At 42.6% G+C, this 15,716-nt stretch overlaps 1 protein-coding gene across 1 annotated transcript in view; it reads right to left on the bottom strand.

Annotated features, from left to right (window-relative positions):
• The window catches only part of PRG4 (proteoglycan 4), a 41,999-nt gene extending 27,030 nt beyond the window's left edge, over positions 1 to 14,969 (bottom strand). Inside the window, exons 1-5 of the mRNA XM_077928108.1 lie at positions 14,963 to 14,969; positions 13,255 to 13,353; positions 8,492 to 8,614; positions 5,350 to 5,469; positions 703 to 966 (exon numbers count right to left, since the gene is read on the bottom strand). Coding sequence (XP_077784234.1) covers positions 703 to 966; positions 5,350 to 5,469; positions 8,492 to 8,614; positions 13,255 to 13,353; positions 14,963 to 14,969 — 613 coding nt within the window. The remainder of the gene's footprint in view (positions 1 to 702; positions 967 to 5,349; positions 5,470 to 8,491; positions 8,615 to 13,254; positions 13,354 to 14,962) is intronic.
• Positions 14,970 to 15,716: the final 747 nt, after the last annotated feature.

Raw genomic sequence — 15,716 nt, 5'->3', positions numbered from 1 at the left:
ATACTCTGGGCTTGGGTTTCTTAAGAGTTCCAGCCTCTACCCAGGCTACATGGCAAACTATTTTTGAAACTGAATGACTTTCAAAAGCAGTTTGATAGAATATGGTGTTTTTGTGTTCAAAGGTGGTGGTGAGCCCAATGGGTATGCCCAGGCTCTTGGGGGGGGGGCGGTCCTGGCCAAGTGAAAGTGGGCACACACAAAACACTCAGAAGAAAGAAAGATAGGTAATCAACCTGACAAATATCCCAGATTCCCCTTCCCCCAATACTAGTCTGCAAGAAGTATTTCCATTTTCAAGGCACAAGTATTATCAAGATCAATTCCTATATAGCAAGGCAATGGATAAAGGATCGTGGTTTAAAACACACACACAGAGAGGGGGGGGGGGGTTACTCTATGCAGGCAAGCTTAAGAGCCCAGGACAGAGAGAGATACCTTTTACGTAGCAAAAGCTCCAGATATATGAACCACAGCATTAGTTTGCCACAACCTGGTAGGACATTTAGAATATTGGTAGATGGAGCTTGGAGAATCAGTAAAAGGATTCATCAACATATTGAAGCTTCAGTGAGTGCCATTTTCTTTTCTGCAACCCTGCCATCTCTCTCAAGGCTCACAATTACTGTAAATCGCAATGAATCACAGAACTGAGAAAAAATAAATCTACACACAACCCCAAGAAGTCCATATACTTTTTCATACCTTCCATAATTTCATGCGACACTTTCTTTTGCTTCTTTTTCTTCTTTGGAGGGATGGGTTTAGGTTTCATTTTGGGTTTGGGTTTAGGCTTGGGTTTAGGCTTGGGTTTGGGCTTAAGTTTGGGAGAACGTTTGGTTGTAGACTTTGGCTTTGGTGTTGTAGTTGATGGTTTGGTCGTGGTGGTCGTTGGCAGAGGCGTGGTTGTGGTCGTTGTAGTTGTTGTTGGTACCGTGGTGGTCGTGGTGGGTGCTGGAGTAGTTGGAACTGCAACCAGGCATAAAACTCAAATTTCAGTTCAGGTTTTTCTTCTAATACCAAAATTAGCATTGTTGTTTACCATTTTCAATTCACAGTTTTAAGCAAAAGGCTTGTTAAATAAACTCACCTTTTCAAAAATTCAAGTTGGTAGCTGTGTTGGTCTGATGCAGTAGAAATATATATAATTTTTTTAAAAAAAATGTCCAGTAGCACCTTAGAGACTAAGTTTGTGCATTTCGTATCTGAAGAAGTGTGCATGCACACAAAAGCTCATATCAAGAACAAACTTAGTTGGTCTCTAAGGTGCTACTGGACAATTATTATTTTTTTATATTTCTTTTCAAAAATGTTACTTTTGCAAAGGCTAGTTTCCAAAAAACTAGGTTTCTTATGTCTCATTTTTAACTCCCCAGGCTTCACTTCTGATTTGCCACATTCTGCTGTGCTGCCTCACCAAAAGTCCCAATATTTTTAAAATTAAATGTTTGCAGAAGAGCCTTACGCACAGTTCTTTATACTGCTCTGCCCCTGTAAGCTGCTGTTCCAAAATCATATCCTCCCAGGTAATAAATTAAGCAGGATCAGATCAATTGGGGAAGCAGTAAGTAAATGTTATTCTTCTGGATATCCACATTCAGCTAGCCTGCACCCTAGGGGCATCAGACAGAATGAGGCCTAATATTCATTTTGACGTATTTAGGCAGTTATTGTATATACCGTGTTACATTTTAAAAGAAAAATCAATAAGTAAGTTCACAAATATTACAAACAGTATATATGCACTGAAAGCAGTGAACCTGTTTGTCATGTCCAATAAGTTCAGAGGATCTATTTCTAAATATGACTTAACAGTGAATGCAACCCTTAATCTCCGAATGAGACTGTTTTAGGTATAATATGCATTATAATATATATTCAAGGAAAGCAGGCGTGAGAAAACCCACAAAGAAGTGAGAACCCACAATCTAATTTTGATAGACTCAGTTGCAGGCTGATACTTCTACATTATTTTGAATATGTGCAATGAGCTTAAGACATCCCCCTCCTGATGTTTCATCAACACGACAAAGTATTTTTTTATTTATTAGTAATGGAACACTGGGAAGCAGAGATCTTCCTAGGTGGCCAGTGGATTTAACAAAGTGGGGCAGATGAGTGGCAGCTTTAGTATAGACCTTAACATTTGCTTCTTGTTTATTTCCGTTTTGTGTTCCTCTGGACTTGTTTTCATCCTGCCCCTAATATTACTCTAACATTACAGACAGCAATCACAGTGAACAGCGAATAACACTATGCCCCCTTCCTTTAAAAAAATAAATAAACAGTGCGTAAAGACAAACATATTGGTGTCGTACATCCAAAACAGCTATGCTCCATTTCCCCCTTCTCCAGGAAGATGAAGGCATGAGGTGGGGGGGGGGTTGCCTCTGTACATTTCACCCTTCAGAGAAACAAGCCAAATATCCACTCTCCAAGGCTAGCTCTAATCTCAAGAGACCCCTTAGCAAAGTGTCCTGGGATGGGGCAGGCATCTATGAGCTGTCATTAAAAATCAGCCACACTATTCTCAACTTAAGCATTGCTTCAGAGCATGGGTAGGCAAACTAAGGCCCGGGGGCCGGATCCGGTCCAATTGCCTTCTCAAACCAGCCCACAGACAGTCCAGGAAATCAGCGTGTTTTTACATGAGTAGAATGTGTCCTTTTATTTAAAATGCATCTCTGGGTTACTTGTGGGGCATAGGAATTCATTCACCCCCCCCAAAAAAAATAATAGTCTGGCCCCCCACAAGGTCTGAGGGACAGTCGACCAGCCCCCTGCTGAAAAAGTTTGCTGATCCCTGATCTACAGCAACACACCAGCAATAGAAATAAAGTAATAACAACCAAGACTTAAGAGTGTCTGGAAAAGAAGGGACTTTTTCAAACATTTTTTTTTCTTAACAACAACAAATAAAATAGACCTTTCTGTTTTTGAATCACTTTATATCCTTTCCCCCGTTCTTTTGGAGGTGGCCGCCATTTTGTTTTGGGGAGGACTGAGACAAGGTCTGAGGGACAGTGGACCGGCCCCCTGCTGAAAAAGTTTGCTGACCCCTGCTTCAAAGCATATGTAGGGAATTAAAATGGTGCTTCATTGACCTGGCAACTTGGTGCAACAGGTTCAGGGTAAACTTTGCAGTAAACTTTGCAATGGCCTGGGCATTTGCAGTCGCCAAATGGTTTAAGTCATGCTAAACACACACACCAGTTGCCGAAACGCTTTGCATTTGTTCAACAGAGACCTAGGTTCTGAGAGTATCATCTGCCACCAAAAGACTTTATTGTCCTGGTGGAGGCGGGGGGAATTGGGAGTTGACTTTAAACGAATGATTTTGTTGTTGATGATGGATGGAAACTCACAGAACATTTATTCCCTCTGGACTATCTTGGGGGCAAACAAGGCCATTTTTCCACAGCATTCTGCCATGGCATGGCCACTCTATTACCCCTTTATTACAACCAAATTCTGCCCTGGCATGGCTCCACTGTAGTCAAATGAAGTTATGTCTGCTGAAAATCCAGACTGGGTTAAACAGGAGGCAGTAAATGTGGGTGTGGGTGGCATATAAAGGATAAAAATAATTTGAAAATAAATAAATGGAACTCCACAAACTTTTGATTCCCCGCTGTTTTTTTTAGTTTTACTGTTTTATAGTATAACTGGCGGAATGTTCAGATGTTCAGCATTATTGCTGGCGAGTGCAGGTGGAAGGAGAACAGGATATTGCAAAGGCTCCTAGAGCCACATTGCATCTTGCTGTAGGGATAGTTCCACCCAGCGGACTGTACATTTTGTCCTCATTGCAGCAGTGTCCTGAACTTCCTTCTGTAATGAAGCAATGGCAAGCTTCGACCTTGGAGAAAGGTTATAGCTCAGTGTCAAAGCACATGGAAGATCCCATGTTCAGAACCTAGCATCTCCATGACTTCTGTCTGAAACCCTGGAGAGACATTGCCAGTCCCTGTTGTGTAGACAACCTTGCAAATGCTGTTGGACTGCAACTCCCATAATCCTGACCATTGGCAATCCCAACTGGGGCTAATGGGAATTGGAATCTAACAACATTTGGCAAACCACAGGTCAGTCACTGCTGGTGTAGACAGTACCGAGTTAGATAGACCAATAGTCTGACTCAGCTCAAGGCAAATTCCTTTGTTCCCCTTGAGAATACCACTGGGTTTCAGGCTTACCCAACTCCCTGTCTATATAACACCCGTAACTGGGATGAGGTGTCACAGAAGAAGCTGATTAACTTTGTCCAATAACAGGAGCTATGGGAATGGAGCCTGTTCTAAAATGTACACAGCCCCATTGCGGGTTAGTTATTTTCATCTGGTGCATTGGCCAGAAGACAGCCAATTTCCTCACTCCCCTGCCAACACATGAAAATTCCCCAGCTTGTATTATAGGTACAGTGGTACCTCCAGTTACGAACTTAATCGGTTCCGGAGGTCCGTTCGTAACCGGAAACCGCTCGTAACATGAGGTGCGCTTTCGCTAATGGTGCCTTCCGCTGCTGCCATGCCACCGGAGCGCGATTTCCGCTTCTGTCCCGGGGCAAAGTTTGCAACAAGGGGCATCTACTTCCGGGTTAGCGGAGCGTGTAACCTGAAGCATTTGTAAGGGGGACGATGCGTAACATGAGGTACCACTGCAAAGGTGAAGGACCCCTGGACAGTTAAGTCCAGTCAAGGTGACTGTGGGGTTGCGGCACTCACCTCACTTTCAGGCCAAGGGAGCCGGTGTTTCTCCACAGACAGCTTTCTGGGTCATGTGGCCAGCAGGACTAAACCACTTCTGGCACAACAGGACACCGTGACGGAAACCAGAGCACACGGAAACACCATTTACCTTCCCGCCACAGTGGTACCTATTTATCTACTTGCACTGGTGTGCTTTCGAACTGCTAGGTTGGCAAGAGCTGGGACAGAGCAACGGGAGCTCACTCTGTTGTGGGCATTCGAACCACCAACCTTCTGATCGGCAGACCCAAGAGGCTCAGTGGTTTAGATGACAGAGCCACCCACGTCCCATGATGATATAACCATTATAACAAAATTGATAGCTGGCAATCATATAGTTAAAAGCAGAAGTTCTAGTTCTAGTAAATCTTAGAATCGTAGACCTGTGGAGTTGGAAAGGACCACAAGGGTCATCTAGCTATTGCCCTGCAGTGCAGGAATCTGTTACCCATTGTGGGGCTTGAACCCACAGCCCTGAGATTAAGAGCCTCGTGCTCTAGCAGCTGAGCTGTGTTGCAGTATTGACACTGGAAATAGATCCTGAGGTCGAACCTTTGATTAGCCTCTTGAGCTTGAAAGGCAACGAAGTGCTTACGACACTCACCTACTAAACATGCTTCTTCGTAATCTGGACAACACTTGCCGTATCTGTCACAATCTGCATCGCAGTCGCACGGTCTCCCCCTTTCAAAACTCTCAGAGCAACGTCCTTTGCAAGACAGTTCTACACAGGATGATGAAAGAATGTTAGTACCGTTTTCTTCACCTGCATGAACGAAATCTGTTTAATGAAGATGCTATCTGGGTCCTATATTTGAGGGTGTGTCCAAAGCTGTCCCTTCACTTAGGGAAGGCACTGTGATCCAACAGAGACCTTCACCAGCAGTACAGGGTGGAAGGTGGTATGTGCCGATTGCCCCTCCCTGCTGCTGTGCGCTTCAGAGGGTTGGTGGACCCTCCAGAACAGTGAGGGAGGTGTCATGGTGGAACTGCAGGGGCGGAGCCAACAAGAAGCTCCTCCCTCCCCTATCCACTGATCAAAGCCCTCACTTGATCAAAGAATATTCAACAAAGAGACTTCATTGGATACAACCTTGGATTTTTTCATGTAAAAAGAGCAGTCGGTGCCATCATGAATCAAGGATCTCTGAATTTATTTATAACATCTGTGCAAGTTCAAATTCACTAATGGATATCCTTTAGAATCTATGCTGTGGTCCCCTTTAACCCATCCTCGTTATTCCTGTGTTATTCTAATGAGAAAATCTCAGAAGAATCGTGTCGTTTATGATTTCATGTCATTTGAAAGTTAATACCGTAGTATATTAGATATAGTGTGTGAATGATACATATATTTTTATATTCTTTGACTTCATGCTGGACGTTTGCAGATAACCAACAGGGAAAATACAGCATATTATGTACATCTTTGTCCACAGTGGTACCTCACGTTAAGTACTTAATTCGTTCTGGAGGTCTGTTCTTAACCTGAAACTGTTCTTAACCTGAAGCACCACTTTAGCTAATGGGGCCTCCTGCTGCCACTGCACCTCTGGAGCACGATTTCTGTTCTCATCCTGAAGCAAAGTTCTTAACCCGAGGTACTATTTCTGGGTTAGCGGAGTCTGTAACCTGAAGTGTATGTAACCTGAAGCGTATGTAACCCGAGGTACCACTGTATTTGTCTGGCAAGCAGTTGTGGAGCATGTCTACAAGACTATTGTGTCTATGGCTATTGGTTCTGCAAAGCCCACTGCCACAAAATATATGGCATATATTGGAACGTCAACTGATTTGAATTGCTTCCTATGTAATGCAGCTAACAAGGAACCAGAGAGTTTGCTTGTGTTGACTTAGCACGGGGAAGATTCAGCCAAATGTGTCTGTTTGCATTGGAATCTAAATAACGTACTCGAAAAATACAGGACATTTAAAAAGTCATGCATATGAAGCTTTCGGAATGCAAGAAGCTCAATTTCCACAACATGGTTTTAAGAAACTATTGAGTCCCTCTTGGATGATTCCCATGACTGGGAATCCGTAATATTTGTTCACCAGTTGTATTGTGAAGTGCACTTTGGTTCCCTGAGGAGTACCACACAGGAACAAATTGCATGTAGAAGTTATTCACGCGGCATTACATGTTTCTGCCACCACCCCCACAGGAATTACTCATACACGTCTCAAAATTGTGCCAGGAGAACTGGCAGGACTGAGTTTGCAGATCACAATGAAAAATATTCACCAATATGAGAGAGAGAGAGAGAGAGAGAGAGAGAGAGAGAGAGAGAGAGAGAAGAGATGACACAAAAAGGAACATCCAAAACACAAGACAACAAGTAACATGTACCAAAGAGAAGGATCTTAAGGCAGTGGTTATTCAAACTTCCACCTAGCATTCTAGAGGGATCCTGTGGAGTCCAACAGCCCTGATGTCTGCGCAGGGTCTCCTCTCATGTCAAGTGGCTAGGTCTGCAAGCAACCATTTACTGTATATTTCCCAGAATGCCCTCTGGGTTGGCTGCTCTGGCCATTGCAAAAAATTAAAAAGGCAGGTCTTAGCCACCCTTAAACTCTGCCACAGCCACTGCCAACACCAGCGGATATTCCTGAGGAGGCCCATCTATGTGTAACCCCTCAAACCTCGAGCTGTCACTGCTTTTGACCATTATGGAACTTTTTCCCATTTCAAAATCAGCTTGCTCTTCTGCTAAGGAGTCCCACAGCATATTTGCTGGGGAATTCATGTACATTGCATAGTTGGGCTTATATGTTGACCATACACAAACTGATAGGACTCCCCATCTTGACATGCACCCGACCCTCTTGCAACTGCATATGACAGCAGATCAGGTCAGACTTGCTGACTTGCAGGCAGGGATGGAGGCGGGAAGAATTTTGGATCCGTTCCCATTTAAACCTACCTAATTCACAGCGACACGGTTGGCGCTGTGGGTTAAACCACAGAGCCTAGGGCTTGCCGATCAGAAGGTCGGCGGCTCAAATCCCTGCAGCGGGGTGAACTCCCATTGCTCGGTCCCTGCTCCTGCCCACCTAGCAGTTTGAAAGCACCTCAACGTGCAAGTAGATAAATAGGTACTGCTCTGGCAGGAAGGTAAATGGTGTTTCCGTGCATTGTTCTGGTTCGCCAGAAGCGGCTTAGTCATGCTGGCCACATGACCCAGAAGCTGTATGCCGGCTCCCTCGGCCAATAAAGCGAGATGAGCGCCACAACCCCAGAGTCGGCCACAACTGGACCTAATGGTCAGGGGTCCCTTTACCTTTACCTAATTCACAAGTCTTGAAACAATGCGCAAGTTAAGAGGCTTGCACTCCTCTCAATTTTGCAAGGTAGTTCTTTGCCCAAGTAATATGTACAGTAGTTAATGTGCATAAAAATGCATCAGTAAAAATAACACAAAAAACTGCATTTTATTAGGCAAAATTGCATTCAAAAGAGTACTAGGAGAATGCTGATGAATTTTCATGTTGTTATACATGCACACACAACACAAACTAATGGGGAGAACAGAACTTAATACCAGAAAAATGAGAAAACCGGGGGGTGGGTGGGACCAAAACTAACATCCCTACTTGCAGCACAACTCATCTACCATTCATGATCTTCTTGTTGGGAAAATCCCTAATAAGCTCCCCCAAAGAGTTTGAAAACCACTGCCTTAAGTGAACATACCCGTGCTTATTCATACCGGAGCTTTAAAAAATGACTGCGGTCGAAGACTTACCTCCAACGCAGCTTGTCTTGTAATCTGGGCAGCACTCCATGTAGAGAAGGCAGCTACTATCACACTGGCAGCCATGATTCCTAGAATACCCTTCCCCACATCTCCCTGCACAGCTTGATATATCTAAAAATCACACAATATGGCTGTAAACATTGCCAGACCAGAATCGTATGTTAGAAAAGAACAAATGGCAAAGCATTGTTGCGTTGTTTCCCCACACCACTTTTTAAAAAAAATATGCATATTCATTGTAATATGATGAATCATATAGATGGTGTTGGACTTTCGGAGGAAGAGAGGGGAACTAGCCCTGTTGTATATCAGGGCAGGTTGTGTGGAGAGAGTTTCTTCCTTTAAATTCCTGGGAGTTTACCTTAGTGAAGACCTCACTTGGAAAAACAGTATAACTCAGGTGGTTAGGAAGGCCCAACAGAGACTCCATTTCCTCAGGGTCTTGCGAAAGAACAATGTTAAACAACAATTGATGACCTTCCACAAAAGAAAGTGTCCTCTCATATTGTATTACAGTGTGGTACATTGGTTTGACAGCCACAGATAGAAAGTCTTTAAAGAGGGTGGTGAACACAGCACATGATATCATGGGCTGTCCCCTGAGCCCCCAAGATGACATCGCAAGGGATCGTTGCCTTAGGAGAGCAAGAAAAATTCTCAGGGATGATTCACACCCCGGCCAGCACCTCTTTAATCTTCTACCCTCGGGCAGGAGATATAGAAGTATAATCAGTCGTACCAACAGGCTAAAAAACAGTTTCTATCCGTGGGCTGTTAGGCTGCTGAACGGAAAATAATATAGTGCAACTTACTTTCGGGGTTGGTGTGTTGTGCGACAAGCACACAGAGTGCAATGAGACTGAGTGTTTGTGGGGTGGGGAGGGGAGGGGAGGGAGGCTCGGTTAATTTCATTGTACACAGAAGAAGAAGAAGAAAAAGAAGAGTTTGGATTTGATATCCCGCTTTATCACTACCCAAAGGAGTCTCAAAGCGGCTAACAGTCTCCTTTCCCTTCCTCCCCCACAACAAACACTCTGTGAGGTGAGTGGGGCTGAGAGACTTCAGAGAAGTGTGACTGGCCCAAGGTCACCCAGCAGCTGCATGTGGAGGAACGGAGACGCGAACCTGGTTCACCAGATTACGAGTCTACCACTCTTAACCACTACACCACACTGGCTCTCACAGGTTGTACATTGACAATAAAGGTGTTGTTGTTGTTGTTGCTAAATAGTCATTTAGTCGTGTCTGACTCTTTGTGACCCCATGGACCAGAGCATGCCATGGACCAGAAGACGTATTATTATTATTATTATTATTATTAGCTTCAACCTAGCTCCTGTCATAGTCACCAAATTCTTCTTTTTGCCAGAGAAAGTGGGGAAGCTGTGGCCTATCAGAAGCTGGGCAAACCCCACTGTGCTCATGTGGGCTTGTATCCAGGCTGCTTTAGATCTTACCTACATCTGTTCCATTAAGAACTGCTTTAATATATTCTGCAGGTTGGTATGAACTGAACATAGTTCAGTGCTGACGTCAATGACATTTTGCTTTATCTTGAACACCCTACTAAAATAAGCAGCTAATTTGATATCCAGAGTTGTGAGGTTGTATGGGTTCTTTAAAAAACAACAACGGTTTGACCTAAAAAAAAAATTGTTTACATAGCCAGTTGAAGCATTATGGGTTAAGTCAGGCATAGGCAAACTCGGCCCTCCAGATGTTTTGGGACTACAACTCCCATCATCCCTAGCTAGCAGGACCCAGTGGTCAGGGATGATGGGAATTGTAGTCTCAGAACATCTGGAGGCCCGTTTTTGCCTATGCCTCGGTTAAGTATTCAGCTAGGTTTTATGAGTAGACCAATGGAAATTAAGTTAACCATTTCCATTCATTTCAATAGGCCTATGCTAAGTAGAACTAAAATTGGTTGCAGCCCACTGTGTGTTGCCAAAGAACAGAGTTCAGTAACAGAAAACACGTTAAAAGTTTGCTCCCATCACTTCAGCTATATCACAGGAGCCAACTCCTAGGGGCCAAGGTCTCTTTGTCGCCGCCCCCCTAAAATATCTGATGGGCATTGCCATTCAAATGACGTCTGTGTGCCACATCATGTGACCAGTTATGCAGAGTGGGGCTTACCTGGGGCCCCTCAATATTTTATTCAAGTTGGCGCACCTGAACTATATAATATAGGGTATGCTACCGGGGAAAATCTGTTATTGTCGTAAGGGTATTATAGCTGGTTCTGGTTCTTGGACAACGTGCACAATTCACTGGATCATATCAGCCCTTAAAATAATTTTGTGGTTTTGCAAGCCCTTCAGCTAAAACCCATTCCACTATGCTCATTATTCACGATGCCTGAAAAGATTTCAGTGTTGCTTAATATGACCCTGCTATCTCATTGGAATTGGGTAGTTATTCCATATATTTGGAGAGTCACTGTTCTGAGTCCTTCAGTCACCCTTTCTCCAAGGAAGGATTGGCCAGAATGTGGACTATCCACTGTTGCAGCAACCCCATTCATTAGGCTTTAAGCAAATTCTTGCTTAACTCCAATTGCCACACAGGGCCTACAATATATCAGAGGTAGGCTGTGTTTATGCTCTTAGCATAATGTTCACTTTTCTCATGTTGTGAAACTAGCTGACATCTGCTCTGGTTTTAGCAACAACAAAAAGTGTAGTTAAGGCAGTGGTGGAGCATCTGTTTTGCATGCAGAAAATCCAGGTTGCTCAGTAAGGGAGGCTGTCTGAATCCCTAGGGCAGGCACACCCAAACTTCGCCCTCCAGCTGTTTTGGGACTACAATTCCCATCATCCCTGACCACTGGCCCTGTTAGCTAGGGATGATGGGAGTTGTAGCCCCAAAACAGCTGGAGGGCGAAGTTTGGGTGTGCCTGCCCTAGGGGGTCACTGATAGTAAGTGTGGACAATACAGAACTAGAAGGACAAAGGGTCTGACTCAGTATAAAAGATCTTCCTATATTCCTATGCCGATCTGATTTTACGATAGTGTGGAAGTGGTCTAGAGGTACATCAACAAGAAAAGACTTGGACGAAAAGGAAGAATGATGCTTCCATCTACAGTCAGTTAAAAAATGGCTGCCCCTCATTTGGCATCTCCAGCATGGCTCCATATACTCATAAAAACAGGACCGCCCACAATTTGCCACAGGAAGCAAACTCTCAAAGGGCTCATCATCCATTACAGTGGCTTGTTGTGAGTTTTTATCATAGGGGAACAGTTACAGCCAGAGGTGCCGACTTGTGAGGGTGATTCAGGGAGCAGGCAGGTGCATTTGCAATGTCACGTGCGTGAGCATCATGCCTCCCTTTGTAAGCCCTGGGCGTTGGAAAGGATGTGCTGGGCCTCTGACAGGATACTGCAGCCCTCCTGCCTCTTTCCCAAAGACGGAAGGGCTTTGGGAAGGTGGCGAGAGGGCTCTTGGACTCATCAGAGTATTGTGCCTCCCTTCCTAAGCCGGGCAGAAGTTTCCAGGGCTTTGAGAAGGACTAGTTTAGCATTTAGGTGACTAGCCTAGTCTTCCTAGTCCACTGACCACACACCACTGATTCACAGTTTCAGTTCCAAGCAAAAGACATGTGTGATCCATAGACACAAAACGTTTTCATGTTCCTCTGTCAGATTGAACAATTATTTAATGTTCAAACCCAGATAGGAAGTCTCACTAGGATCACAACAGCCTCGGTTTGGGGCTAGTACAGGCCTAGTACAGAATCAGATGAAGTGTGTGATTCTAGGCAAATGGTGTGTGTGTGTGTGTGTTGGACTTATTGACTTGTTATTGAGTTGTTCACTGCACGAAGGCATCCTTCACTTTGACCAACAAAGACCAAACATTTAGTAGACAAGCCAAATGAAATTACTCGAGACAAGGAGTCGCAACCAGACACAACAAGAAACAACATGTACACAATACGGAAGACAATGGTCATATTTTTTCAAACAACACAAATTGGACAGACATATGACCATAACATTTCAGAGGAAGAATATTGAAACATATAAATTATTTTCTGAAGTTTAAGTAAACCACTGTATAAGCATTTGAGAAGACATGATCTGGTTTCTAACAGAGAGTGTAGCCGAAGTATAGACATTAAGTGACTTCTTACAGTTCACTGAAACCACAAGGTGTGCCACACACTGATACAACATAAAACCCTTAATTTCTGTCCTTAATTAGGGACATCTTCACCATGGATGAAAAACAGCAAAAAATAAAAAGAAGAGATCAGATTCTTAGACTGTAATGGATTGAAACTGATGTACACCCCGGGTCACTGCACACAGTTTAGTCAAAGTTAAATCTTTGTAAGGGTCATAATTTATTTCCTCTTTAATGGGACTCAAAAAGTTCTTAACTTTAACTTCACCATACCCTTAGTTTCTGTATTATGCACACATTATGAATATTACAGAAACATGTAAAAATATGTGCTATTTTAAAATTATTGAGTAATTTTTGTTGTACAGTATATACTTAAAAATAGAAACAATTATCCCGAAGATCATATTTGTCATATTTCTTGACAAAAATTTTCAAAATATTTGTCATATTTCTTGACAAAATTCACATGGCCATCATAAGCTCCAGCATTATGGTTGCCTAAATGTGCTTTTATTCCGATTAAATCTTAATACTTTGCTTCAAATTAGTTATGGGTTGAGCCGTGAGTCATTAGCTCCTTTAAAAAATATTGCTTTTGCTTGACATTTTACAATACCTTGTGAAGAAACTTGCTGTGCCAGGAACACTGAAAGCAAAATAAGGGAGATCCGATATATATTCCATGCCATGGTGATTTTCAGGGAATACCTCTTTCCTTAAAATAAACAAAATAAAAAGTTTATTATTATTTTCATCATCATATTTCCAATATCCAGATATATACACTGTTCATAATTTTGATGTGATATGTTATTTGTAAGCTCACAGGGCAATCCTGTACAATGTCTACTTAGAAGTAAGCTACACTGAGTTCAGTGGGACTTGCTCCCAAGTAAGTGTGGACAGAATTGCCATTTTAACATCGACCTAGGAAAATGCATATATATTTATGCTTATATATTTCATATCAGCTGAGCATGAATAATATGTAGCAGAAGATTTAAAAAGTCAGAGTCTATAACATACTTTGCCAAAGAAAAGTGCTAGATAAATTCTATGTAGATTTATTTATAAAAATATTAATATACCACTATTCACTAAGCAAAAATTCCAAAGAGGTTTAAAAAGTCATATTATGATTGAAGATGTTAAGTAATTTATGTTCAACCACACTCAGCTCTGTAAAATGAATAATATCTAAAACTCATGTGATCCAATGCACCCTCTTTTTAACAATTTCTGAAGATAAAATGGGCATGCACAAAATGAACACATTCAATAGCTCATATATAGTAGAGTATATAATATAATTTACTATATTATACAATAAAATTTGTAACATGCCATTTTTAAGTGCCCTATTGGTTTTTTAGAAATATTATTGTTTCAAACCACATGTTAATTATTTATATTTAATTTCTACCCTGTATATATACCTATAATTATAATCTTTTAAAATGTATGCATAATCTTTCCACATAAAAAGATCTGTCAATCCCAAACAATGCTTAAAATAATCAAGAGGAATATCCAACTAAATCCTACTCAGAGTAGACCCACTGAAAGTCCATTGATTTCAATGGGTCTACTTGGTTTATGACTTGGTTGGATATCACCCTTACATTGTAGTCTATATTTATCCATTACATTCTCAACGTTTTGTTCCTGGGTGTCCTTAAAGGGTATGAACCCTTTGAACAAAGTTCTGTAACAGAAAAGAGATGTTATGCTTACCCTCCCAATGGCTGTTTCTGTTTGCAGTGATTCTGCAAATGCTTATATATACCGGTATATATTGGTGAGAATCTATTGGGATGAACTAATTAGGCAGCATGTTAGACAAAACCAACTGTGACAACCCATGACAGCAAATTTTCCACATCTATTGGAAACCATCCCAGAAGACTAGACAGCACCATCTGGAAAACACTCCCATTAAGAAAAATGACTATGAAAAATAAATAAATTTAGACTTATTAGTCAACACATTTAGAATATTTTAGTTAAGCGAACAAACTGTCCCGAGAGAAGAGATGTATCTGGCAGGCATTTGCACTGAATAGCAGTAGCAGATCATTATGTCAAATAAAACAAAAGAGAAACTTTAAAATGTGAAGTACATGTTGAAGCATATAGTCACATTGTTTTGGGGAGAGTGTGGAGGAATACCACTGATTGGGGGTTACTGTAGCCCCTGTTAAAGTCTCTGGAGTCTAACCCCTGGGGCAGGTGGTAGATAATACCCCAAATTCATTCTTTTCTTTATTTTTTTAAAAAATACATCTTTATTGAAAGTTCAAAAAGTGGGGCTACAATATGTGTACCGAACATGGTGAGATGCAAACAAAAAGAAGGGGGGGGGAGAGAAACAGAACCTGTGCAGAAGGGAAAACCGGGGGGGGGGGACCCCAAAACTGTATATTTTACAAGGTTGTTATTGTACTTCACCAGATCTTAACCTATTACAGTATTTGTAAGAATGGATTCCAAATATTGTTGAATTTGTCCATGGCAAGTCTGTGTTTCTGGGGGACAGGAGGCAGGCAGGTGTGGAGGACTCCCTGGTCCTGAATGGGGCAACTGTGCCCCTGAAGGACCAGGTGCGCAGCCTGGGAGTCATTTTGGACTCACAGCTGTCCATGGAGGCACAGGTTAATTCTGTGTCCAGGGCAGCTGTTTACCAGCTCCATCTGGTACGCAGGCTGAGACCCTACCTGCCCGCAGACTGTCTCACCAGAGTGGTGCATACTCTAGTTATCTCTTGCTTGGGTTACTGCAATGCACTCTATGTGGGGCTACCTTTGAAGGTGACCCAGAAACTACAACTAATCCAGAATGCAGCAGCTAGACTGGTAACTGGGAGCAGCTGCCAAGACCACAAAACTCCGGTCTTGAAAGATCTACATTGGCTCCCAGTACATTTCCAAGCACAATTCAAAGTGTTGGTGCTGACCTTTAAAGCCCTAAACGGCCTCGGTCCAGTATACCTGAAGGAGCATCTCCACCCCCATTGTTCATCCCAGACACTGAGGTCCAGCTCCGAGGGTCTTTTGACGGTTGCCTTGCTGCGAGAAGCCA

The sequence above is a fragment of the Podarcis muralis genome, chromosome 5 (assembly GCF_964188315.1).
Source record: "Podarcis muralis chromosome 5, rPodMur119.hap1.1, whole genome shotgun sequence".
In the NCBI taxonomy this organism is placed as follows: domain Eukaryota; kingdom Metazoa; phylum Chordata; class Lepidosauria; order Squamata; family Lacertidae; genus Podarcis; species Podarcis muralis.
Note: the sequence above shows the minus strand (reverse complement) of the source record. Positions and strands in the feature narration are given on the sequence as shown.